Genomic DNA, 27,329 nt, shown 5'->3' on the forward strand with positions numbered 1-27,329 from the left:
CCGGAAAGAGTAAGAGTTACATCAATTACCTGCTTCATTACTTCCTTCCAAATTCCCTATTTTGATGCTTAAATATTTTGGAAATATATTTTGATCTCCTTTAAAAACAGTACAAGTATTGAGCTTGAAGGCTTTAAGGGGCTCCTCCTAACGTCGGCGCCCCCCGCCTTTTGGGCCCTGCAGGCCTGTCAACTACGCCACTGAGTAGACGCCTATGAGAGACCACACACCACACATGATGAAACCATATGGCCCGTTTCAGACCGGCCGCGGCCGTTTGAAACGCATAATATATATCAGTTAGTTTGAAACCGGCATGCAGGAAACTTGTGTTTGCGTTTTTATCAGGTTTCGTGTTTTTGTGTCGTTGTGGGTACTTTAAAATGGCTGATGACGAAAATAAAAACATTCAATTAGTGTTAGAAGTAGAAAAACGTCCTTGTTTGTATAATACCACATTATCTAACTACTCTCCGAGGACTGAAACTGATAAAGCATGGGCAGAAATTGGAAGAATAATGGAAATGACAGGTAAGTTACTTATTTATTTATTTGTTTGTCTATTTAGGAACGCGAATAGTTGAATACGGTTTTGGCAACGTTGGTTTGGCTAGATAAACAAGTCCGAAAACTTACTGTGAACCAACCGCGAAAATACTTAAAACGGAGGTGAAAATAAAATCTAAACACCATACCAAATCGCATATAAAGACAACGGCGAAGTGTACATCAAAATTTGGAGTGAAACAAACATGTTTAAGTGAATAAAACCGGCAGAGCAAGTGCAAGTAAAAAAAAAACAAGGTTAGATATAAATAAACAGAACAATTAATTGAATTCGATAAGAAGGTAACCGCTAAACAATTTTTAGCGGTGTTGCCAAATCTGAAAAAAGAACTGGGAAATAGGGAAGGAAGAAATAAATACCCTTTTTTTTTAAATATGCCAGTCTGAGAAGGGCAAGAATCTCCGCGAAGTCGATTCGGATTTTTGCACTTACCGCAGACATAGCCAAAATTATACGTGTGTAAAAATATACTTTAGTATACAATTAACTACGATTGAACACAAACTTTGTGGAAATTCTCCCTAAACCCACAATCAAATAGTAACAACATGGAAGAATTCATAAAAGATTTGCGAGAAAAATTGGACAGAATTAGGGATGGCGATTTTTGACAAAACACCGGTTTTCAGTTATACCGGTTTTTTACTTACGGTTTAACCTGTCGGTTATAACCGTCCAAAATAACCGGTTATTCCAAAAACCGGTTTTCGGTTTTTTAAGAAATAGCCAACACCTATTAGGTTACAATGCTACATTTACATTGCACTTTAGTTTGTGATACTCCATTCAAATCGATATAAATATAGATACTATCGAAAGAAAGTATCGATACCAAGATAATCAATCGACATATAAACAGCATTGGGATCGTACCCAACCGGGATCGAAAAGAGAAATCAGTCATCAGTGTTGCCAAATCGGTTTCGGTCAGCTTAAAATTTCATCATCGCGCGCTCGGGGTGAAAAATTTCCCCATTTTTTCTCTGAATTCATTATTTTTTCCAGAGATAGTAACTTATCCGGTTTTTCACCGGTTATTACTGTAAAAAGAAAAAACCGGTTATAACCGGGACAAAAAAACAACCGGAAAAACCGATTGCTGCAGAGTAAAAAAACCGGTTTTCGGTTATAACCGGTAGGTTTTTCCCATCCCTAGACAGAATGGAAGCAAGGGATACGAGGATAGAACACAAATTGGATGGAATCCAAGAAGAGCTTAAAGAATTAAGAAATCAAAACCAGGAGCTCAAAAGGGAAAATATGCTAACTAAAGCAAGAAATAAACCAACAGAGAGATAGAATGGAGAAAATTGAGAGAGGGATGAAGAGGAAAAACTTAACTATATACGGTCTTGAAGAAACAGAAAATGAAGATACCCAAATGTTGTCAAACAAAGTGCAGGAAGTCATGAACAAAATAGAAGTACATTGCAGAGCAGACCAAGAGACAACAGAAATTAGAAGATTATGCGGTAAAACTAACGACTCGGAAAGACCGGTCCTTGTTGAGCTAACAAGTGGAAGTAAAAAATGGAAATCCTAAAGGCAAGTGGGAAATTAAAAGGAACAAAATGGTTCGTGAATGAGGATTACCCAAAAACCATCTTAGAACAAAGAAAAATACTTTTAAAGCACATGAAAGAAGCAAGAACAAAAGGATAACAAGTGGAAGTAAAAAAAGGGAAATCCTAAAGGCAAGTGGGAAATTAAAAGGAACAAAATGGTTCGTGAATGAGGATTACCCAAAAACCATCTTAGAACAAAGAAAAATACTTTTAAAGCACATGAAAGAAGCAAGAACAAAAGGATATAATGCGAAGATTAAATATGACAAGCTAATAACAAACGGAGATGAATACGGAATAGAAGAAGTCAAAACATGGAATACTCCAACGGATGAATGAAGAAAGGAAAATATTACACAAACTCCCATAGATAAAACTAGAGCCAGAACAATGAGTGATAGATCCCCACACAGGGAAAATGACCAAAGAGAAAAAATGATGAAAGTAACCCATCCAGCAAAAAACTAAGATTAAAACCAGAACAACATACGGAGACAGGAACGGAGAGGAAAGGACATGGAACAACCAGTACTATGAAAGAGCAAACAACGAGGATAATTAATAGGATAATTAATAGGAAGATAAAAAGGAAGAAAAGAAAAATGAAAACAAATGTCAAACGAGAATAGGTACATGGAATATAACCTCGATAACAGGAAAGGAACGTGCATTAGCAGAGAAAATGGAAAGATTTGAGCTGCAGTTGATAGGAATAAGCGAGACGAAAAAAGTAGGAAATGGAATTGTCCATATCGGACGGCAGCACATACTATACTATTCCGGAGTCCAGAGGGGACAAAGGACAAAAGAAGGCGTGGGAATAGTTGTAACGAAAGAAATGAATAGAAGAAAAACCAAATTCAAACCGGTATCATCAAGAACCATATACATAAAAATAGAGTTAGAAGAAGAAGAATGTCACATAATACAGGTGTATGCACCGGTAGAAGGAACAGAGCATGAAAAAACAGAACTATTCTATGATGAGATACAGAAACTTATTGATGAGATATAAGAGGAAAGCAAAAACATCATTTTACTACGAGACTGGAACGCAAGAATAGGAAATGACGAAAATATGGCATTAGGCTGCTTGGGAAGGTTTGGAGAAGAGACGATAAATAGGAATGGTAGAAGAATGATAAGTTTCTGCCAAATACATGACTTGTTAATAGGAAATTCTTTCTGGTATCAACCGAGAAACGAAAAATATACATACGTAGCAGAAGACAGAAATGCGAGAAGCATAATTGATTACACAGTATATTCTCGAGACGCAGACGCAGACCTAACGATACAAAATATAAAAACAGAGAACGAAGACGAACTCGGTACCCAACACAGACTAGTGACAGCAGAGATAAACATGAAACTAATGGAAATAATAGAGAGTCCTCAATATACAAGAATAGCAATACATGAAAAATATGAAAAAATATAGAAGATGAAAAATATAGAAGTGAGGAAGTTATACCAAAGAGAGACAGATAAAATACTGGAACAGCAAGAAAACAATGAGGAAATATGGAATATGGAAGAGAGATGGAAAAAATTGAGAAACACGTTATGGAACACTGCAAAACAAGTATGTGGAATAAGAAAGAATGGGAAGAATAATAAAAGAACTGGATGGTGGAATAAGGAAATAAAGTAAGCTGTAAAAAAGAAGAAAAAAATATGAAAGCGATACATAAACACAAATGAAGAGCAAGACAGGGACGAATACAGAAGACAGAGAAATATAGTGAAAGAACTAGTAAAAGATGCGAAGAAGAAGAGCTGGAAGGAATTCGGTGAAGAATTGAACGAAGGTTTTGGGAATAACAATAAACAGTTTTGGAATAAAATAAGAAGCATGAAAGGAACAAAAAGGAAACAAATAAGAGGAATTAGAAATGAGCGAAATGAATTGAAAACAAACATACAGGACATACTAACCATATTATGGAATAAGCAATATAAAGAAAAATTCGAGGCAAGCAACCAACAAAATGAGGACAGAGAACAGCAGGAAAGAGAAGAGGATAGGGACAATCGAGTGGACGAAATTCATATCAAAGATATTGAAGAAGGATTGTCAAGAATAAATATTGGAAAAGCGGGAGGTGCATATGACATAGATCCGGAGATCATGAAGTACGTGGGAGAACGAGGCAAGTTTTGGCTACTGGATATAATGAGGAAAGCATGGAAAACAGAAAAGACACCGAAAGATTGGGAAGAAAATTTATTGATACCAATACACAAGAAAGGAGACGAAGCGGAATGTGATAACTATAGGGCTATATGCTTATCATCAGTGGCATATAAAGCCTACACCGGGATAATAGAAAGGAAGCTCAGGAAAAAACTGGAAGGAAAACTAGAAGAAGAACAAGCGGCTTTTAGGGAGGAAGAGGAACAACAGATAATATATACATACTGAGAAATATAATTGAAAGGAAAAACGAAATAGGAGAAGACTTATATATTACGTTTATAGTTATTAAAGCTGCTTTTGATTCTATAAATAGAGAAGTAATATGGTCAGTAATGGAAGACCTGCATATCCCACAAAAGATAGTAAGCGTGGTAAAAAGTACATATAGAAACGTACTTGCTAAAGTACAAATAAACGGAAACAGATCGCCAATAATAAACCTAAGGAGAGGAATAAAACAAGGGGACAGTTCTCAGCCCAGTTTTGTTTATATTAGTAATGGATAGAGTAATGAAGAGCGCTAAAAGAAAGTCAAGGCAATTACAGTCAACAATAGGGTACAGGAATTTAGTACCAGTGAGAATGGAGGGATTACTGTATGCAGATGACCTAGTAATAATAGCAGACAATAAAGAGAAAATGCAAAAATTAATCGATATTTGGGTGGAAGAAATAGAAAATTTGAAAATGGAGGTAAATGTAAAGAAAACGAAGACCATGATAGTAGCCCAAAAGAAAAGGGTAATTATTTAAATATTTTCTTAAAGATAAAGGTGAAGGATTGGGTCCTAGAGTCTAGAATCTTAATTTGCCTACAAAAACACCGGATCGGTGCAGTGTGAAAGACACATAGTATCCACGGCCTTTTTTTATTAGAATTTTTTTTGTTACAGGTGCTGCTTGTAAAGAGAAATGGCGAAATTTGCGTGTTGTGTTTATGAGACACTTGAAACCTTTGCCAAGTGGTTCTGGAAGAAAAAAGAAAAAACCGTACTATTTATTTGATTATATGCAATTTTTGACGCCATATGTAAGACCAATTAAGCTGCCCGAGGCAGGGACCCTCCCGTCCACTTCAACAGAGGATACCGAAACACATGCTACCATTGATGTGTCAAACGATGTTCCAGAAGATTTGGCCGAGTCCGAGCAATCTAAAGAGCCTACCTCTCCCGGTATGCATAATAGTACAATAATTCAACATTCTTCCAACTCAAAGCGAAAGAAGTTTTCATTTCAGGAGACAGATAAGTGTTTCCTTAATTATTTAAAAGACAAATCTACTAAATCTTCTACAGAAACTTCCACGGACTCTATTATGTCATTTTTAAACAGTCTTGCACCCGAATTAAGAGAAATGAATATGCATCAATTCAAAATATTCAAAAGACGTACATTAAGCCTCATTGATGACATATTGAATCCACCTTCTACTTCGCCTGAAAGTGAAACAATGAGTGCAGTAACTACATTAAGTAATGAAAAGTCTCGGGACACAATATGTTCTCCGCGGCCGTATGGTAGTCCTTCATAATATGTGCAGCCACTGCAGCAAGTACCAACAACTAAATCCTCTGGACTTCAGCAGAGTATCAACAAAAAACTCTATGCAGGCAGTATCAACAGATAATCCTTTGGACTTCAGCGGAGTATCGACAGAAATCTCATTAAATTATACAGAATACCCTTCTGTCAACCAGAGCATGTCATTGTAACTCATTTTATGTTTAAATATAAGTAATAATAATTACTGATAAAAATTAGATTTCGTCATTTCAATATTATTTTAATCATTGATTTAAATAAATATTTTAAAATACTTACATAAGTGTTATTAATAGCCGTTCTTGAGGACACACACATTCCCTCATATTAGTATTCTGTTTCTGCAGCTGAGGTGTCATTATTTTAACAAGTTCAAGGTATATAGTTTTGCTCATACGATAACAATAATTCATGAATTTTCTATCAGTTTCTTGTAACACTTTGGCAGCTACAAACATACGACAATAATTGATATTCTTTTCAATATATGGATGTATCCACATAGTTCTTATTTTACGCCTTCTTCTTTGTCGAAGATATAAATACATAATCACAAGTTCTTCATCACTTGAACTCGACATTTTAACAGATGCCTGTTCTCACAGAAAACTGAACTGATTGTGAGGTTTGGGTTTGCGGCGTGTGTGGTAAACACTTGACTCAAATTTCAAACTAATAATTTCAAGAGGGTTTCGTTGCAGTTTCGTTTCACCGTATGTGCTGGCCCTTAATGGGCAAATAAGGTTACTTCAGACCACCAGATATGTCTATTTATTTATCTTCGAGCCTTAATATTATCCATCTTTGGACATAGGCCTCCCCTTCTCTTTTCCACTGGTTTCTATCCAGCGCTGTGGATGTCCATCTGTATACGGCAGGCTTTTTGAGGTCATCGCTTCATCTTGCCTGAGGTCTTTCTTTTTCTCTCTTGTGTTTACATGGTCGTCAGTAGAACATTTGCTTGTTCCATCTTTCATCTGCTTGTCGGATGGTGTGACCTGCAAATTTCCATTTGAGTTTTGCCACTGTGATCTGCAAATTTCCCTTTGAGCTTTGCCACCTGTTTCTTAACGTCTTTCACTTTAGATATTCCTCTGATCTAAACGTTTCTTTTGCAATCTTTAACATTTATATGCAGCATCTGTCTTTCCATCTTGTCCAAACTTGGGAGCCATAATATGTGAAAACGGGAAGTATACACTAATTAATAATTCGGGTTCTAAGAGAGAGCGGTTTTTTTTTTCGTTTCTCAAAATGTACCTCAAAACTTACCGAATGCTACCCAGGCCAGTCTTATTCGCCTTTTTATTTCTGCCGTTTCGTTTTCCTTGCTGAGCCTTAACAACTGTGATAGACCTTGCTGGCTGACTAGATATTTTGTAGAATACTATAAAAGATTTCCTTTATTATTTCATAAAGTAATTGGATAATAATAGCTAAATCCTGTTTAGAAGTTATGATCAAAAGACGTATCAGTCAAAATTCATAACTTGCGTTCATGGATATTAATTTACTTTTTTTATTAATGCATAATATGTATGTATATTATATCCTGAGCAAAAAATGGCCCATCATGCTCTTTGGGTTCAAGACTTATTACAACCAAAGGAAAACATCTCCTGGAAACAGTTCAACAAAAAAATCTTAACTATTTATCAACTGGCGAGCCAACTTATTGGCCCACTGTTAGAAATAAAATTCCAGACCTATTAGATTTTGCTATAATTAAAAGTATACCAATCCATCGATGTGATATTAAATCAAGCTTTGACCTTAGCTCCGATCATAGTCCCATCATCATCAATGTGAGTAGTGAAATTCTGCAGAAAGTTTCCCCTCCTAGACTATGTTCTAAACGAACTGACTGGCTAGAATTTCAAGAAATCGTAAACACCAACCTAAATCTCAACGTAAGGTTAAAAACAGAAGAAGAAATTGAGACAGCAGTTCACGATTTCACAAATCTGATGCAAAACGCGGCCTGAAAAGCAACACCTGTACATCATAAGAGAAAGACAGATGATGTTCCCAGATATATTAAGGAGTTGGTAACCGAGAAGCGTAGGGCACGCATAATCTGGCAGCACACAAGAAACCCAGCGGACAAAACCAATCTCAATAGACTGACTCACAGACTACATTCAGCACTTCAAGAATCCAGAAATACATGTTTTGAATATTTCATCAAAAACCTGACTCCCAGTGATCACTCATTGTGGAGAGCGACCCAAAAAATAAAAAGACCCGTCGTAACAGCTTCTCCATTAAGACAGAACGATAATGCATGGGCTAGATCAAATGAGGAAAAAGCAAGAGTTTTGTGGAACACCTTGAAGAAGTGTTTGCACCAGTAGATTTATTCGAAGATGAAGAAACAAACAGCTATTTAGATGCTCCCTGTCAACTATCACCACCTGCTAGATCAATTACTCCATCAGAAATTATGGAAGAGATAAAGAAAATCAACTCCCATAAAGCTCCAGGTTATGATCTAATAGTGGGAGAAATTCTGAAATATTTACCAAGAAGAGCTATCGTGTTTCTCACTACTTTATACAACCGAATTCTTCATCTTTCCTACTATCCAACGCAATGGAAATTTGCTGAAATTATCATGATCGCCAAACCTGGAAAGCCACCAACAGAAGCTGCCTCTTACAGACCTATAAGCCTGCTGTATATACTTTCTAAAATATTTGAGCGACTACTGCAAAGTAGAATAAATAGTATAACCTCGATAAATAAGTTAATACCAAATCATCAATTTGGCTTTAGGGAAAAACACACCACAACTCAGCAATGCCATAGGATAGTAAATTTAATGAGAGACTGTTTGGAAAACAATAACATTTGAACTGCAGCATTTCTAGATATTCAGCAAGCCTTTGATAAGGTTTGGCACCAAGTGCTGTTATGCAAACTAAAAACAAACATGCCGAGTCAGATTTACTTACTTCTAAAATCATACCTTTCCGACAGACATTTCGATGTCAAAATGGAAAAAGATAACAGAAGCTACCAACTCATAAGGGCAGGAGTACCCCAAGGCAGTGTTTTGGGACCATTTTTGTACTTATTATACACTGCTGATATACCAACTACCAACGAAACAACTATCGCCACGTTTGCCGATGATACAGCAATAATTGCGCTTGACCATGATCCAGTAGTGGCCTGTAACAAGCTACAAACACAATTAGATCGATAGAACTGGCTCCAAAAATGGAAAATCAAAGTGAACCACGAAAAATCGGCTCACATAATATTTACGAACAGACATGTAAATTGTCCACATGTTACAATAAACCACCAAGTTATTCCAGTGAAGACCGAAGTCAAATATTTAGGTATTCACATTGATCAGAAACTAACATGGAAAGCGCACATTAAGGCTAAAAAACAACAACTCCAAATAAAAACCAGACAAATGAATTGGCTTCTTGGTAGATCACAATTATCCATAGAAAACAAACTGGCAATATACAAAATAATACTAAAACCTATATGGACCTACGGGATTGAACTATGGGGATGTACGAAACCATCAAACACCAAAATTCTGCAGACATACCAATCAAAAACTTTAAGAATCATTGCAAATGCATCCTGGTATATCTCAAACCAAACATTACATGAGGTCTTAAAAATACCATTCATGAAGGACGTAATAGGACTGCATGCGACCAATCATAGAAAAAGAAGTATCATTCACAACAACGAGCTGATTTTCACGCTTTCCAATCGTCCATTACCAGTTCGGAGACTCAAGAGACAGTGGCCAGAAGACTTGTGTGAGTGACATTTGTGTTAGTGAATACTGTGGTAAATAAGGTGAACCGGCACTGGCCGGCAACACCTACAAAACATTACATAAATTATAAGTTTTACTTAATACTCTTTTGTACAGAGTATAACTAAGAGTTGTAACTAAGTGTTACAAAATAAATACTCTACAACTATTTAATGGCCAACAACACCTCCCATTGCGGTAACAGTCATGAACCAAAAAATCCCGAATATACCTCCTTCCTTGTCACTTAAAACTGACCATCACGCTTGGCAGTCGTAAATAGACAAGGGCAGTTTGCGGTTACCACACGCGAAGAAGATAAAAGAGAAGTGGGTCCACAGCCTTCCGAGATGAATGGTCCATCCCGGCAATCTGCGTGTTCTCTGCTGCTCTAAAGTTTGTCGTTGTGCGGTTGCTACTCGGCGACCTTGCGCATTTTCAGTTACCGAATGGTCACCTCATTTTCCAGATTTAACTCTCTTAGACTTTTAGTAATGGGGTTATTTAAAAACTCTACCTATATAGACAGGTCAGATCAGAGCGACGAGCTGAATCAATACATCAGAGAATAAATAATTTAAAACCTCATTCGTAATATCATTCAATGAAAGATCGAAAATCGTTTTTCTCCATATGCGTCACTTTTTCAAACACGTCCACTTTATATAGCTGTCAAAAATATAAGAATAGACTTTTTAGAACTAATATTTTTTGTGCGATCGCAATGCCTATAGGCAAAGAAGGTTCCTTCAAACCACCAGATATATCTGTTTATTTACCTTCGAGCCTTAATATTATCCATCTTTGGACATAAGCCTCCCCTTCTCTTTTCCACTGGTTTTTATCCAGCGCTGTGGACGTCCATCTGTATCCGGCAGGCTTTTTGAGGTCATCGCTTCATCTCGCCTGAGGTCTTTATCTTTCTCTCTTGTGTTTACATGGTCGCCAGTAGAACATTTGCTTGTTCCATCTTTCATCTGCTTGTCGGATGGTGTGACCTGCAAATTTCCATTTAAGTTTTGCCACTGTGATCTGCAAATTTCCATTTGAGTTTTGCCACCTGTTTCTTAACGTCTTTCACTTTAGATATTCCTCTGATCCAAACGTTTCTTTTGCGATCTTTAACATTTATATGCAGCATCCAGCATCTGTCTTTTCATCCATCTTTGAACTTTTGCCACTTAATCAATATTCTCCTTTGTAAGTGTCCAAACTTGGGAACCATAATATTGGGGAGTGCATATAGATTTTCACTTCGGAAAAAATCAAACAAGATCAAACTTTTTGTAATTTCATTAAGAAATGTTTAATAAACAACATATCAAAAAGTTCTACTCGACAAGTGGGTGCTTCATTTTTTATTAAACAAATGAACTACGAAATTAGATGTTTTTTTTAAATGACTCCGAAAATATAAATTTTAGAAAAAAACTGACTTAACTATTGAAAAATTTAGAACATTTTACAAAAAAAACCTTATATAAAGAATTTTCTAAAATTAAATCTGTATCTTCTATAATTTTTTATTTATAACGCTAAAGTCATCTTTCTCACAAACATTGGCGCACTGTAAACTAGCTTACGGCGAAGTGCACGGTTGAGTTATTTTAATGTAATTCTTTAACTAATGGATCAAATGAAATTTTACAAATTGAACATGAAAGAAGAATAATTAATCTTATGGTTGTAATAAAAAGAAATAAAAAGTATGGGCATAAGTACGGTGGGGCGGAAAGTGAGCCATACATGAATTTTGTTTAAAAATGATTTAAAAATGTCTAATTAATGCAATTTTTCTTATAAAACCCTCAATTTTGCACAACTTACCTTTCAGGCACCTTACTAAATGATGTTTCATTCAAAAAAATCTCAACAAATTTAATTCAAACGATATGGCGTCTCAAAAAATGTAATTTTTGAAATCTTCGTAGTTTTATAAAATTACCACCACTTTAAGACGGTATTACTCAAGTTTGGATACATCTATTGCAGTTTATAAGTGCTTTTTTAAAGCTTAGGATGTAGTCATTAAAATGCACTAAATTATTTTACTATAAAAATGAAATAGACTATTTCTTTTTGAGAAAATTAAGAAAGATAACAAAAATGTAATAAAAAAACCGAAAATTACCAGCTAAAAAAATGTTTATACAAAGTGATCAAAACTTTTTTCTGTAAAACTTACCTAAAATACATTTAATAATAAGCTTCAACAATAATAAATGTTCAGCAAAAAAAATTTTGTTTAGCTCTCATACAGTAGTATGTCTGCGTAACTTGGAACCTATTGATAACTTTTTTATTATCAGTTTTACGAAAAAAAGTTATTCTTTATAAAATACTCTGCATAGTATATAATCTAAGATGCAATCATCAAATACTAAATTTAATTAATTTTATACGAGGTATGTCAAAAAATATACATTTCACTCAAGAGTAAAACACCGTTACATTTCAGAATATCGAAAATTGTTATTAAGAAAAGTTATTTGGAATTAAAAAAATTGTTTTAGTGTTCAATTACATCCTTCTAATTAAAATATTGTGAATAATAAAGGCACTTAACTCTTAAGAACATTCATGTTTTTTACATACCTGGTATAAAATTAATAAAGTTTGATATCTGCTGGTTGTATCTTAGATTTTATACCAGGGAGAGCATTTTATGAATAATAACTTTTTTTCGTAAAAGTGACAATCAAATAGTTATCAGTAGTAATTGCACAAGAGCTCTAAAATTCTATATTAATTTTAGAGTTCGAGTGCAATTTGTTGCGATTATTTCATGAATAAAACTGTTCAAAGCCAAAATTTTATTGTAATTTATTTATGTAAGTACAAATTAGTACAATTAAACACAAAGTTTTTATAAATATTTGACGATTGAAAGTCATCACTTTTATAATTTTTAAAACATTAATTGTCATTAATGTCCCTGAATGTATTTTTTCGTAGGAACGAAGGGCATCTGACGTAATGTACTTAACGACAGGCAATTATCAAAAATTATCGATTTAATTCAGATTTCTGTAGCTTTCTATTGGTCAGAATCTCCTATGAATGAAATAATCATAATTATTGTAATAAAATGATGATGAGTATCCGTAATTTGTGAAAAAATTGAAATTTTTTTTTCGATTAGAATGATGTAATTGTATATTTAAACATAGTTTTTAATTTCAAACAACTTTTCATTATAGCATTTTTTGATATTCTGGAATATAAAGGTACTTTACTCTTTAACGAAATTCATATTTTTGACATAACTCGTAAAAAATTAATAAAATTTGATATCTGATGGTTGAGTTTTAGATTTTTGACTATCCAGAGCATTATATAAAGAATACCTTTTTTTCGTAAAATTGATAATAAAAAATTTTTCCATGTGGTTCCTAGCTACGCAGACATATGTATAAGAGCTTCTGTATAAGAATTTTCAAATTGCAATTCCATAATATTAGGATTCAATAATCAAAAACAAAATAGAAACATATTTGATCAAAGTAAAATGATGAATTTAACGATCTTTTTAAAATTATTTATACAAAACAATTGTTATTGTTTAAACAAATAATAAACAATTAGCGGCCACATCTGCGAGTAGAACTTTTTACTTTAACATGTATATAAACTAACAAAAAAAGTTTTAGAAAAATATAAGCTTGTTTGAATTTTTCCGAAACATTGCATGTTTTCGTTCTAATTGCACTACCTTATATGTGAAAACGGGAAGTATACACTAATTAAAAATTCGCGTTACAAGATAGTGTGGTTTTTTTCGTTTCTCAAAATGTAGCTTAATTTATCGAATACTACCCAGGCCCAGTCTTATTCGCCTTTTTATTTCTGCCTTTTGTTTTTCGTTGCTGAGCATTAACAACTGTGATAGACCTTGCTGACCAGATATTATGAAGAATACTTTAACTTTAAAAGATTTCCTTTAATATTTCATAAAGTAATTGGAGAAGAATAGCTAAATCCTGTTTAGAAGTTATGATCAAAAGACGTATCTGTCAAAATTCATAACTTGCGTTGATGCATATTAATTTACTTTTATTAATGCATAATAATGTATATTATATCCTGAGCAAAAAATGTTCCATCATGCTCTCTAACAAATTTTGTTCGGAGAAGTTAAAACAGTTTAGCGCTACAAGAGTAACTTGACAAACTACTGACAGATGTCCAAATTACCAAAGAAACAATATATTTTCCGAGTATTTTGTCAATGTCAGTTGTAACTAAGTGTTACAAAATAAATACTCAACAACTATTTAACGGCCAACAACACCTCTCATTGCAGTAACAGTCATTAACCAAAAAATCCCGAATAGACCTCCTTCCTTGTCACTTAAAAGTGACCATCACGCTTGGCAGTCGTAAATAGACAAGGGCAGTTTGCGGTTACCACATGCGAAGAAGATAAAAGAGAAGTGGGTCCACAGCCTCCCGAGATGAATGGTTCATCTCGGCAATCAGCGTGTTCTCTGCTGCTCTAAAATTTGTCGTTGTGCGGTTGCTTCTCGGCGTCCTTGCGCATTTGGTAACTTTCAGTTACCCAATGGCCACCTCATTTTCCAGATTTAACTCTCTTAGACTTTTAGTTATGGGGTTATTTAAAAACTCTACCTATATAGACAGGTCAGATCAGAGCGACGAGCTGAATCAACACATCAGAGAATAAATAATTTAAAACCTCATTCATAATATCATTCAATGAAAGATCGAAAATCGTTTTTCTCCATATGCGTCACTTTTCAAACACGTCCACTTTATATAGCTGATAAAAATATAAGAATAGACTTCTTCGAACTAATATTTTTTGTGCGATCGCAATGCCTTAATGGGCAAAGAAGGTTACTTCAAACCACCAGGTATGTCTATTTATTTATCTTCGAGCCTTAATATTATCCATTTTTGGACATAGACCTCCCCTTCTCTTTTCCACTGGTTTCTATCCAGCGCTGAGGACGTTCATCTTTATCCGGCAGGCTTTTTGAGGTCATCGCTTCATCTCCTCTGAGGTTTTTCTCTTTCTCTCTTGTGTTTCCATGGTCGCCAGTAGAACATTTGCTTGTTCGATCTTTTGAGTTTACCACTGTGATCTGCAAATTTCCATTTGAGTTTTGCCACCTGTTTCGTAACGTCTTTCACTTTAGATATTCCTCTGATCCAAACGTTTCTTTTGCGATCTTTAACATTTATATGCAGCCATCTGTCTTTCCTTCGTTCTTTGAGCTATTGCCACTTAATCGATATTCTCCTTTGTAAGTGTCCAAACTTGGGAGCCATAATATGTAAAAATGAGAAGTATACACTAATTAAAAATTCGCGTTCTAAGAAAGTGCGGTTTTTTTTTCGTTTCTCAAAATGTAGCCTAATTTACCGAATGCTACCCAGGCCAGTCTTATTCGCCTTTTTATTTCTGCCGTTTGGTTTTCCTTGCTGAGCGCATAGGCGTAACCAGGGGGGGTTTTGGGGGTTATAACCCCCCCCCCCCCCCATTGGGATGTACTTTGAGCTCTATACGCTTAACAACATAGCTCTCAGAGACCTTCCAGTAGTTGTAACCCCCCCTTTCAGGTAGTTGTAACCCCCCCTTAGGATCATCCTGGTTACGCCTATGGCTGAGCGTTAACAACTGTGATATACCTTTCTGACCAGATATAATTATAATGTAGATTACTATAAAAGATTTCCTTTAATATTTCATAAAGTAATTGGAGAAGGATAGCTAAATCCTGTTTAGAATTTATGATCAAAAGACGTATCAGTCAAAATTCATAACTTGCGTTGATGAATATTAATTTACTTTTAATAATGCATAATATGTATATTATATCCTGAGCAAAAAATGTCCCATCATGCTCTCTAAACTACACTCTCTAAAATTTTGTTCCGAGAAGTTAAAACAGTTTAGCGCTACAAGAGTAACTTGACAAACTACTGACAGATGTCCAAATTACCAAACAAACAATATATTTTCCGAGTATTTTGTCAATGTCAGTTGTAACTAAGTGTTACAAAATAAATACTCAACAACTATTTAACGGCCAACAACACCTCCCATTGCGGTAACAGTCATTAACCAAAAAATCCCGAATAGACCTCCTTCCTTGTCACTTAAAAGTGACCATCACGCTTGGCAGTCGTAAATAGACAAGGGCAGTTTGCGGTTACCACATGCGAAGAAGATAAAAGAGAAGTAGGTCCACAGCCTCCCGAGATGAATGGTTCATCTCAGCAATCTGCGTGTTCTCTGCTGCTCTAAAGTTTGTCGTTGTGCGGTTGCTTCTCGGCGGCCTTGCGCATCCGGTAACTTTCGGTGTTGCCAGTAACTTATAAAGATCGCTACTTAAAGCTTTCGTTCATGATATGAACTCAATTATTATTGGAGAACACGTGTTTTTGATTACACGAGACGTTGCTCTTTTATATTAAGAACTTACTATATTCCGTCTATTTTCAATGTCAAGGTATAATGTTTGCACCTTAGGATTGAATTTGAAGAATTTTTAAGTTTTTTTAATCTAAATAAAGTTGGATTTTTATTGTGATTACTGGTTGAAAATATGTATTTATAAATTTTGATTGTTTCTCTTCATAATAGTCAACAAAAAATTCAACATGGATCATAAGTTTAATAGACCTTGTAAGCTACTCTACAAACAATAAACATTCAGGAAGAACTTAAAACTTGTATTGACTAACTGTACTTGTTACAATACACCAAGTGCCTTTACTTTTTGATATTGAACGAGTTCTTGCTACAAGGGCTGCTCCACATCCCACACAATACCGTGTTCAAAATATTCCTGGAAAAAACCCTAAAGCCTTGGACAAGAAGTGCGAAGGAATGGGATAGCAGTAAGAAACGATTACCTATATACCCCAAGTTTTACTGAGGACCAAATAGTGATTGCACAAGACGATGATCTCAGTTTTATGATAAGAAAACTGTAACAGAAATATAAAGAATGGGATAGAAATAAACCTAAAGAAAATTGAATACCTAACAACGGAGCATATATAGCAACGGAACAGAAATAAAACAGTTGAAAATAGACGAAGGTAAAGAACTCAAAAGAACAGATAATAGGTTTCATAATATTAAACAAAGGAACAACTGAAGATTTATATAAAAAAATTGACTAGGACAAACAAGAGACTGCCTACAAAAATTAAACCCGGTACTGTGGGATATAGTAGGGGAGGAAAGATAAAAAATAGTTAAGTTACATTTTTCATAAAGTGGAAGACTTTCCATTTTTTAATTTAATTTTCCATTTCCAACAACCGTTTTTTCCGATTATAGCGCCATCTATCCATAATCCGAAAAAATGTCTCGAATAAAAGTTACTTATTTTTACATAAGGAATCAAAATTTGCAACAAAAAATTGTGGCCCCTATTTAAGATTTTAAAGTAACCCCTACCCCACCTCCGTGAGGGGTCGTGTTTGGTGTCATTCGAGAGATTTTTCAACAATATTGAATACGTGTATTTTTCAGTTTTTCGATCTGATGTTCATTTCGCGAAATATAGTGTGGTTTATATTTAAAATTTTAAATTTACTCCCCACCCCTCTCCGTGGGGGTCGTGTTTGGTATCATTCAAAAGATTTTTGAAAAATATTGAACACGTATTTTTAGTTTTTCGATCTGTAGTTCATTTCGCGAAATATTCGCTTTTTTTTTGAAACATTGTGGCTCGCCCATTTCCTTAGGTCTCGCTCAAATTGTCAGATTTTTGAAATATACACTGTTTTGCATGTACTTAACCTACCTTGTCTTAATCTTACGATTTCGAGTTATTCTAAGGATGGATTTTTTTCCGACCCCCTTTAACGAACTCCCCTGTATTAACCCGGCAGTGGTCGCTATATGAGATTTCCCCTCACGGTTTCAGAAAATTGCGCACAACTTTTTTTCTGGGAAATTATACGCGCTGTAGTTCCTTCTAGTCTCCTAACTATCCTCCCTCAACTACCTACTAGACTCGTCCGCTCAGATAGTGACTCAGTTGACTTTATAGGTGCGTTCGCGGGAGCCTGTCGAGGACTAGTCGGCGACAAATTAGCAGCAAAACGCATGCGCACTTTAAAATGATATAATTAATATCGTTAATAGATAAATATACAAGGTATATTTTAATATTATAATTTAATAATTAGTTATTAATATTAATTAAAAGTAAATATACCTTGTTTATGTATCTATTAACGATATTATTTATATTAAATGAGGTTAGAAATTGTCGGCGACAATTTGTTAACTGTACCCGCGAACGCACCTATTATCACCATCACCATATTGTTGAGTCAGTGCGCTTCATGTGAGAGATTCTCTCATCGCGCGACCACCGGCGCCACCAACTGTGTATAAAAATTAATTTTATTTTTCCACTCAAAACCTGAAATAATATCCTTTTATCATGTAATAAAAGGCGCCGTGGATGTGGTCGATGATACGAAAACCCTTTATTCTGCTTCACGGGTTAGTTGTAGATGGTCACTTACCATATATTTTTCAATGCTAAACATTGGCGGCATCAACAGCCACATTTTATTTAAAGATAATAATAATAAAACAGAAAAACGTCGTTTCTTTTTAAAGCAAATGACTTTATTGTTAATGAAACCTCATCTTTTTTCTAAAATTTTGTAAAGAAAGGCAAAAGTTGGATATGTGAGAGAAAATCTCACGCGCGACCACCCGCGTACCAACCTACCTAGCGACCAATGCCGGATTAAGAGCCAATATACGGTAGAGCTACATTTACAGGGTACAAGGTTTCTCCCCATGTTATAATCTGACGCGGTCGAGTAATTGCAAAAATCGCCGCTTGGACTCCCCTACCAATAAGAACATCGTTATAAAAACAAAAAAAAAAGAATATATGTAACAGCATGACAAGCATTGTCCTCACTTATGGGTGCAAAAATTGGATAATAAATTCTTCTTCTTCTTCACCTGCCATATCAGAATTATCCGACGTTGGCGATCACCATTGCGAAGGCTTCTCGATCTTCTGCAATATGGAATAATTGTCTTGCATTTGATATCTGAGTCCATTCACGAATGTTTTTTAACCAAGAAACTTGTTTTCTTCCTACACCTCTACGTCCCTCTATTTTGCCTTTAAGGATCAGTTGTGATATTTTATATCGACTTCCCCTCACTATATGTCCCAGATAAGACATTTTTCGATGTTTAACAGTCTCTAGCAGTTCTCTATCTTTGTTGATCTTCCTTGGTACTTCTTCATTAGTTTTTCTTGCTGTCCAGGGTATCTTCAGCATCCGTCTATGAATCCACATTTCCAATGCTTCAATTCTGTTCATAATCGATACTTTTAGCGTCCACACTTCTGCACTATACAAAAGTACGTACCAAACATAGCACTTGACCATTCTTTGTCTTAGTTCTAAACAGAGATGATTAATGCAAAGAAATGACTTCATTTTCATAAAAGTAGTTTTAGTCACTGCCATTCTACGGATAATAAATAAGAAAACCAAAAACAAAATAAGAGCAACAGAGATAAATTCCTAAAGAGAAGTTGCAGAGTAACAAGAAAATAATGGGAATGAACTCAGATATATTAGACTACGTAGAACAGAAGAGATTAACCTGGTACGGACATGTCAGAAGAGCAGTCCAAAAACGTTGGATAAACAGAATAACAGAGTGGAGCCCGATAGGAAGAAGGAAGAGAGGCAGACTGCGAAGATCTTTCACAGATGAAGTGGACGAAACAATGGAAAGAAGACATCTGCAGGAAGGACACTGGCGGACCAGAAAGAACAGGAGAGGACAGTTGAGTAAAGGAATACAGTGAAAACTGTAGAAATCCCTGGTATTTAAACAGTTGCCATTAGCCTGAGAGGAGGCACATTTTATAAATTAGTCACATCTTCTTCAGGTGCCATCTCCGCTATGGAGGTTGGCAAGCATCATAGCTATTTTAATTTTTGAGGCAGTAGCTCTAAATAGTTGTTTTGAGCTGCATCCAAACCAGTTTCGTAGGTTCTTCAGCCATGAAATTTGTCTTCTTCCGATACTTCTTCTGCCATCTATGCCTTGCATTGTGAGTCGTAGGATGCCATACTTCTCGCCCCGCATCACATGTCCGAGATACAATTGTAAGTTCAACTTCTTTCTCTTTACCTGTTCTTCTTAGTACTTCATTGTTCGTAACTCTATCTACCCAGGAAACCATCATAATTCTTCTATAGGTCCATATTTCAAAAGCGTTAAGTCGTCCCATTGTCTCAAGATTTAACGTCCATGATTCCACTACATAGTATAGTACACTGTATACGTAACATTTTGTTAGGCGTACTTTAAGAGTTAATGTTAAACCTTTGCTACATATGACCTTTTTCATTTTTATAAAATTAGAACGCCCTTTTTCGATTATGACTTTAATTTCTGCAGTGTAGTCAAGTGTTCCTAGGTAAGTGTACTTTTTTACTCTTTCGATCTGCTGGCCCTCTACTATCAAGATTTCGTTAGTATTATGGTTATTTTAGACTCAATAGATACAATAGACTCAATAGGCACAATAGACTCCAGGTTCACCCAAACATATTGGTCACCAATCTCCTGACATCACTACATAACAGAAGACTAAAAATAACAGACACTCTTGGCGTCAACAGTAGAAATTAAACTAAAACACAATTAATACAACTATTATTGTACTCGTTTAGGTATTCACCATCTGGTGAATACTGAATGTGTCACTCTCTTCACTCACATTTATGTATTGTTTATTGTTTTGTGTAAAATTGATTGCAATAAAATGGATGTAAAAACATATTAAATTAAAGAGAAACAAAATATATCATGATACGATGTATCCAGAAAGTTTTGCTAATACTGGAACCGCCATAAATCCAGCAAAATAAAATATGAACGAAAATAAAGGAAATACTGTAGGTATAATAACTGTGGTTTATTTCTAGAGAAATATTCCATGAAAGGTAAGATGACACAAGCACACAATTTCAGAACAATAATTTTCTTCATCTTGGTAGTTATTTATCTTTAACATTAATGTAACTATTGGAATTATTATATCATCACAAATGTACTATATGACTTACTAGTTTTTTATAAAAATTGTAAATTAAAAAGTTTAAAAATATTTGTTTTAAAGTCTTTCATCGTTACATTTCCTCAAAACCGTTTATTATTAATAAGTTATTACATTAATTGATTTTCACCAACCGCCTGTGTCGCGACGGATCAAAGAACCCATAATTTATTTCTCATCAAAGCTATTAATTCCTCTTTTAAAATTCTTTAATCTGAAGATTATTAAGCTCTAGTCACAACACTGTAACTTATCTGTTTGTGAGTGCTTATGCCTCCTCTTGTTTTGTGCCTCGGCGCTGCCGTTGCTTGCCAATGCTTCTGCCAACTTGCCACTCACCGACTATTCTATGCTTTATCTACTATTGCCCTGTCCTGGCAGTGTTGCCGCTGTATTAGAGTGGTCTGAAGTTTAAGGAAATTGTAAGATTCATAATCAGTGGTAGCGCGTAGGAATTTATTAATTATTTTAATAAAATGGAATTTAAATAAAAGTGAAGACTGGGATAAGAAAAGTATTTTTGAAGTGTGTAAAATTTATTAATTCTTAGCTCAGCGCTTTCAGATTATTTAAAAGATTTTCAGAGCTATGGTCAAATGTTACAGTACCACTATAAAGAGAGACATCTCATTTTTTGTGCTGAAAAAATTGTAGGAAAAATTCCTTATGTAGTTTTTAGCAAAACTTGGTTGGAGGCTTAATTTTTATATTATTTAAAAATGATCAAAGGTTAAAAAACATCAAGAACAGCACGTCGAACTTTCACAGAAACACATTAAACTTTGTGATCATGGTAGGGTTCAAGAACCCACGATCTTAACTAGGAGACCGAATTCTGATAGAATAACTGACATAATAACTGACAAAATTATGTTATTCACCCATAAAGTTATTCACCGAAATATTGAAAAATAATTTAGAAGAACCAATAGAGATCAATGTCTAGCAGTAGGGATTCACAGAAGTCAGATCTATTGAAAAATCTATAGCATTCATCATACCTGAAATTGTGAGTTTAGTAACTTTGTGTATATCATATTGTGTTTATTTTTTCTGGCGTATTCGACTTTGATATATTAACTGAAAATAACTTTATTATTTTAACAAGGCAACTTACCTTTTTAATTGTTATCTCCTCTTTTTGTATTTCTCTGAAATTTTTGCTAATTTTCACTTTTCAGTTGATTTATATTTTTCTGGCAATTACATTTCTTTACATGGTCACAGATTTCTATCTCTTTTCATCATAGTCATTTCCTTCCTCAACAGGAAGATCATTAAGCTCCTTACTCCAAGTCCATGTAAAACGTTCGGTCGACAGTTTTGTTTCTAGTCTTGGTTAACGATGCTTTCTAGTCAAAGCCTAATGAACCATCTAATCACTAGCTATCTAGTGAATAAAACATTCTTCTTCTTCTTGTAGTTTCATGGCCTTCACCTCTTTAGTACTTGGCCAGTCCTCGTATTTACACTAACTGGAAGGGAATCCTCTTTTCAAAGGGTTTGGATTTTTCCATATTCCCTTCTTTAAATTCATTGTGATATGATTTTCAGATAACTATTTTTATTTTATATTTTAATTTGAAATATTGTTAAAAATTGATTGATCTTTCTTAAGGTTTGGTCATTAATATTATGTAGGAGATTTTGTATTGAAATGGGGGTTGGACTTCCTATGTTAACAAGTTCCTGATACAGGTCAAATTGATTTGTTTTGTTAATTGGGCATTAAAGTAACATATGAGTTATACTTCCTATTTCTCCACATTCACAAAAAGGAGTATCTACAATTAATTTTAAACAAATGGTCTGGTGTGTGACAATGGCCCGTTCGCATTCTAATAATTGATGTCAAGTGCCTTCGATCCACAAATGTGAATTTGTGGAACCAAGGGTTTATAGAAAACTCACTTTGGCATTGTTGATACCATTTCCCTTTAGTTTTAAACTGCTTTGTCCATTCAACTTTAAACTCGTTTAAAATTTTTTGTTTAATAAAAGGCAAAAAGTCAAATTTGTCTATTTTAATGTCTGCAGGAACATTTAAAGTCTTGCCTAATTTGCCAATTTATCAGCCTCTGTATTCCCCTTTACTCCAGTATGGCCTGGAATCCAAGCTAAGATTATATTAAATCCTGCTTTTTTTATTTGTGAATAAATCATTTTTATAGCTCATTCCTTATCAATCTGTTGGACATGTCATCTAACTAAGGTACTTATTACTAACCTAGCGTCAGTATCATCGTAAAGACCGATCCAAAAATTCTTGGTGGACTATACTAATAAACAGGTTCATATAGTTTTCGCAACACCTCCTTTAGATTTAGATAGCATATTTACCTGGTCTTTGTCAACACCCCTTTTTCCTGATCCGTAAATATACGCAAGACAGTCATAAGATTCAGTCAGATTTATGACTTTAACCTTCTAGTATCCAGTTATCCAAACAACTAAATAATACTTTAATCTTCTTCTTCTTCTTCTTTTTGTATAGACATGACTCTGTATGTTTTTTTAATGTGCCTCCAGTAGTTGTATGTTGTCGTTCTATCGTTTTCGTGATCATCCCACTGATCGTCTTCCTATTAGGAAACCGTCTCTGGCCGTCCTTACTACTCTATTTGTTGACATTCGGCTTATGTGGTCCTTCCATTTTACTCTTCTGTTTCTTAACCAGTTATTAATGTTCTTCACCTTACATCTCAGTCATATATCTGTACTTCTAGCTCTGTCCCATAATGACTTACCATCAATTTTTCGAAGGGTTTTCATCTCCTTTGTTTCGAGCAATCTTTTTGTCCTCTCTGGGTCCGGCGTAAATGTTTCAATAGTAGGTTGTGTTCCTGCCGCTTATTGTAACGACGAAATTCACCCTGTAGGAATAATAGAAAGTAGAATTTGACAAGATGTTGATATGTCATATAAGAAAATGTTAACGTGTTACACAATTTGCAGAACAATTCCTCGGTTGCGCTCAGTACGGAAGGGATATGGGGGGCAGGGGTTCTTAATATCCTCTTACTAGCTTAGAAATAAAAAAAATAGAAAAATCAAATAGAATATCAAAAAAATAAAAATAAATAAAATATTGGGCGCCACTGGTTTTCCTTCTCCCTAACTCAATCTCTCAGAAACCAAACGCCCCTTCCAAAATCATTCGATTTCCTCATCAATAATCCTTAACAACCAATTACAGACTTAAGGCACTCACACCACCTGGCGTAGACCAAAAACGTTTCATCCAATTACCAAGAGAATAAACAAAACGGATTTTAACAGTTCGTACAACCGTTTTCCCATCATAAATGCCAAATCAACGTTTTTCACATCTGTGGTCTCTGGAACGCTTACCAAGGCTGTGTTATTGCTTTATATAAACAATTCAGCTCTTAAAATAACATTCCACAGTTTCACACTCGCCAAAAACACATTAGTGAAATATTTACGATTCTGGTTCCTTTATTCCATTCACGATTTAATACACGATAATATTTATTTATCCATTCACGAGAAACAAAACTTCTGCCTATGACTCATCCAATATCGTGAGAACGAAAGAACCAAACAATTCCACGCAATACATAATACAATTTCTGAAAAGGGTTTAGCATACAGAGTGAAGCAAAAATGATAATGATTTTCGGACCGTTATAAAATGTCGTTGTTGGTGTAATGACTGTTTTGTAAATTCTGACTTTTATTTCTTTCCCGATATTTTTATTTTTCCATATTGTGTTTCCACTTCTGTTTCGAACTTTCCGAAGCTAGATAGTGTAATGCCTAGATATTTAAACTCCATCACTTGTTCTTTATTTGACCCTCCAGCTCCAATTTATATCTTATTGGATTTGGTGTTATAACCATACATTTTGCCTTTTTTGGGGAAACTACATGTTAAATTTTCCGGAGGTTATAATAAATTGGTTCAGCATACGTTGTGAATCATTTTCACTTTGAGAGATTAGTATTGTATCGTCTGCACAGCAGATTATTTTCAATTGTTTTTCTCCCATTTGGTATCCTTTTTTAGATTTTAGTTTTTTTATTATTTCGTCCATAATCAGGTTAAACAATAAAGGACTCAAGGAATCCCCATGGCTTATCCTATTGTCATCTTCAATTGGGTCAGTTAGTTCACCTTCTACTTTTATTTTTATTGTGTTTTTCTGGTAGATGTTTTCAATCGTTTTAATTATTTCTAAATGTAACTGTCTTGAGTATAACAAATGGATTCCTTTAATTTGACCCTTAATGCTTTCTTAAGGTCCACAAAACATAAATACACCCATACCTCGCTATACGGCCGCTCTTTATACGGTATTTCGCTATAACGGCCCTCTTCAGTTAAGGCACGTTTTCGATATACGGCCTAAAATGTTTCGCTATAACGGCTAGCTGGAGAGAAAATTTTTGAAATTTGCAATTAAAAAGAAGACATTAAAACATATTTGCATTTTGAAAAAAAAAAATATGGCCAGAATGTGTAAAAGTACACATCCTACTGAAGCAGAAGTTAGTATCCTTCCTGAAATTAGGCCAAACATTTTGTATCTAGCACATAATCTCGGCTTTGAAGGTTTGAACTAACGAGATGTGCTTGATCTACTTGGAGCTGATAGGGAACCCGCTTCATTTGAAGAACTCATTCAGTTGTAAACAGAACTGGCACTTGATGAAGAGACAGAGCCTGTTGTTTCCAAACAGCTAACATCAAAGCATTTGTCGAAAGCTTTTCCTATTTCGAACAAGGAATAAATGTCCTTCTTGAAAACGATCCTGACGTCGAATGTAACGCGAAAGTTTCTCGTGGAATTAGCTGTTATAAACAACTGAAGAACGAAATAGACAACATGTCAACACAAACAATGTTGGACAATTTTTCTAAGCCAGGTCCATCCTTACCAGCGAAAAATGATGACGGTAGTCATCTGCAGGTTATCATTTCTTCATCGTTCTTCAAATTAAAGCTATTTAAAAAAAATGTGTGCATACATACACATATTTTATGTAACATGAAGTTTTTTCATTTTTGTTTATAGATTTTTGTTGGTTTTTGGAGTATGTTAGATTTAACATATTTAACAAATTTGGAACCGATCCCATTGAATCTATATGAATTTGTATTAGAATAATTGATTCGTTATACGGCTTTTCGCTTTGCGGCCAAGTTTTGTGGAACGTATCTAGGCCGTAAAGCGAGATATGGGTATATGCCTGTTTGTTGCACCGACCTAAAATTGCACCGACAATTAATACACTGCACCGACCTAAAACCCGATTGTTCTTCTGCTAATGTTATAATTTCATTCAGTTTGTTATCACTTTGGTTGTTAATTTTAATTTTGTGTTTAATAAGTTAATTCCTCTGTAATCCTCCGGGTCCGGTTTGTCTCCTTTTTTGAATAGAGGTATTAGGATGCTTTATCTCCAGTCTTATTGTATTCTATTTTGTTCTTTTTTTGTATAATACTTTAATCACACTACAAATAATAATTTAGATGCCCACCTAAACAATAAAATAACACAAATAACGTTCAATAACATCCCATTAATCTTATGGGAGTTCCGCCAATGTAACCGAAATATATCTTCACGGCAATGGGTGCAGATGTGACAAGTTTGTAAATAGTAATAAATCGCTCTTATCAGAGGTGTCGGTAGAGGACTCGATAATTAAAAGGGACTAAAGTTGATGTAATTGAAACACTTTTGTAATTTAATTAATTGTAATTTTTTGTGGCATATTTTGCTCTTGTAGTCATTCCTTTACTAATTCTTCTAAAAAAACTAATTTAATGAAATGATCCGATAAGAAAGTTCTTGCTCCAATTTTTTACTACCAAAATTTGAGGATAATCATAAATTAATCCTCTAACTGAGGACTTTCGATTTTTTGTTCAAAAGGCGTCTGTTGTAAAACTGTAGCCAATTGTCTCATTGTACATCTTCCATTTATTAATAATACCCTTTCCAGAATTTTGACTCAACCAGCTTGAACAGGTGTCTAGCAGATGGGCACTGGGTACCCATGTTTTTGGAGTCACTTGGTAGTCTTTAAAAGTTGTTCAGTGCCTAAGATTTGGTGTCTAATAGTCATGTAACGTATGGTTGATTATTTTACATTCTCTGCTACAGAGCCTTTTAGATTCTCTGCTACTATGCAGTTATCTGTTCAGTATCAGTCTCCATTAAGGAAGCGTCTTATGACGCTGAAGTAATATCTGCTTGCCTTTTGTAGTGTTTTAGCGATAAGTTTATCGTAGTGGGCTTATCTATAACCGGGCTTTCACATAATATTTCAGGTAGTTGAGACTGTGTTACATTTCTTACTTATTCCATTATTTGTTTTTTGGAAGTCGTTATAAAGTAGTCTTACTGCAGATAAATTAGCTTATTGTATATAATTTATTAACTCATGAAACCTGTTATAGAATTCGGGAACCCTGTACCAACTTGAACAGGTCTAGTGGATGGGTACCATACGTTTTAGTCACTTGCACTTGGTAGTTTCCAAAAACTTTTGGACTAAGTGACTAAGTCTTTGGAAAAGATTCTCTACTAT

At 34.7% G+C, this 27,329-nt stretch overlaps 1 protein-coding gene across 1 annotated transcript; it reads left to right on the top strand.

The window, feature by feature from the left end:
* The first annotated feature begins 236 nt into the window (after positions 1-236).
* LOC126884871 (uncharacterized) lies at positions 237-6,153 on the top strand. Its single transcript, XM_050651179.1, has 2 exons — positions 237-531; positions 5,227-6,153. Exons 1-2 carry the CDS (start codon positions 384-386, stop codon positions 5,865-5,867), a joined length of 789 nt encoding a protein of 262 aa, XP_050507136.1. The 5' UTR covers positions 237-383; the 3' UTR covers positions 5,868-6,153.
* The last annotated feature ends 21,176 nt before the right edge of the window (positions 6,154-27,329 follow it).

Source organism: Diabrotica virgifera, chromosome 5, assembly GCF_917563875.1.
Source record: "Diabrotica virgifera virgifera chromosome 5, PGI_DIABVI_V3a".
NCBI lineage: Eukaryota > Metazoa > Arthropoda > Insecta > Coleoptera > Chrysomelidae > Diabrotica > Diabrotica virgifera.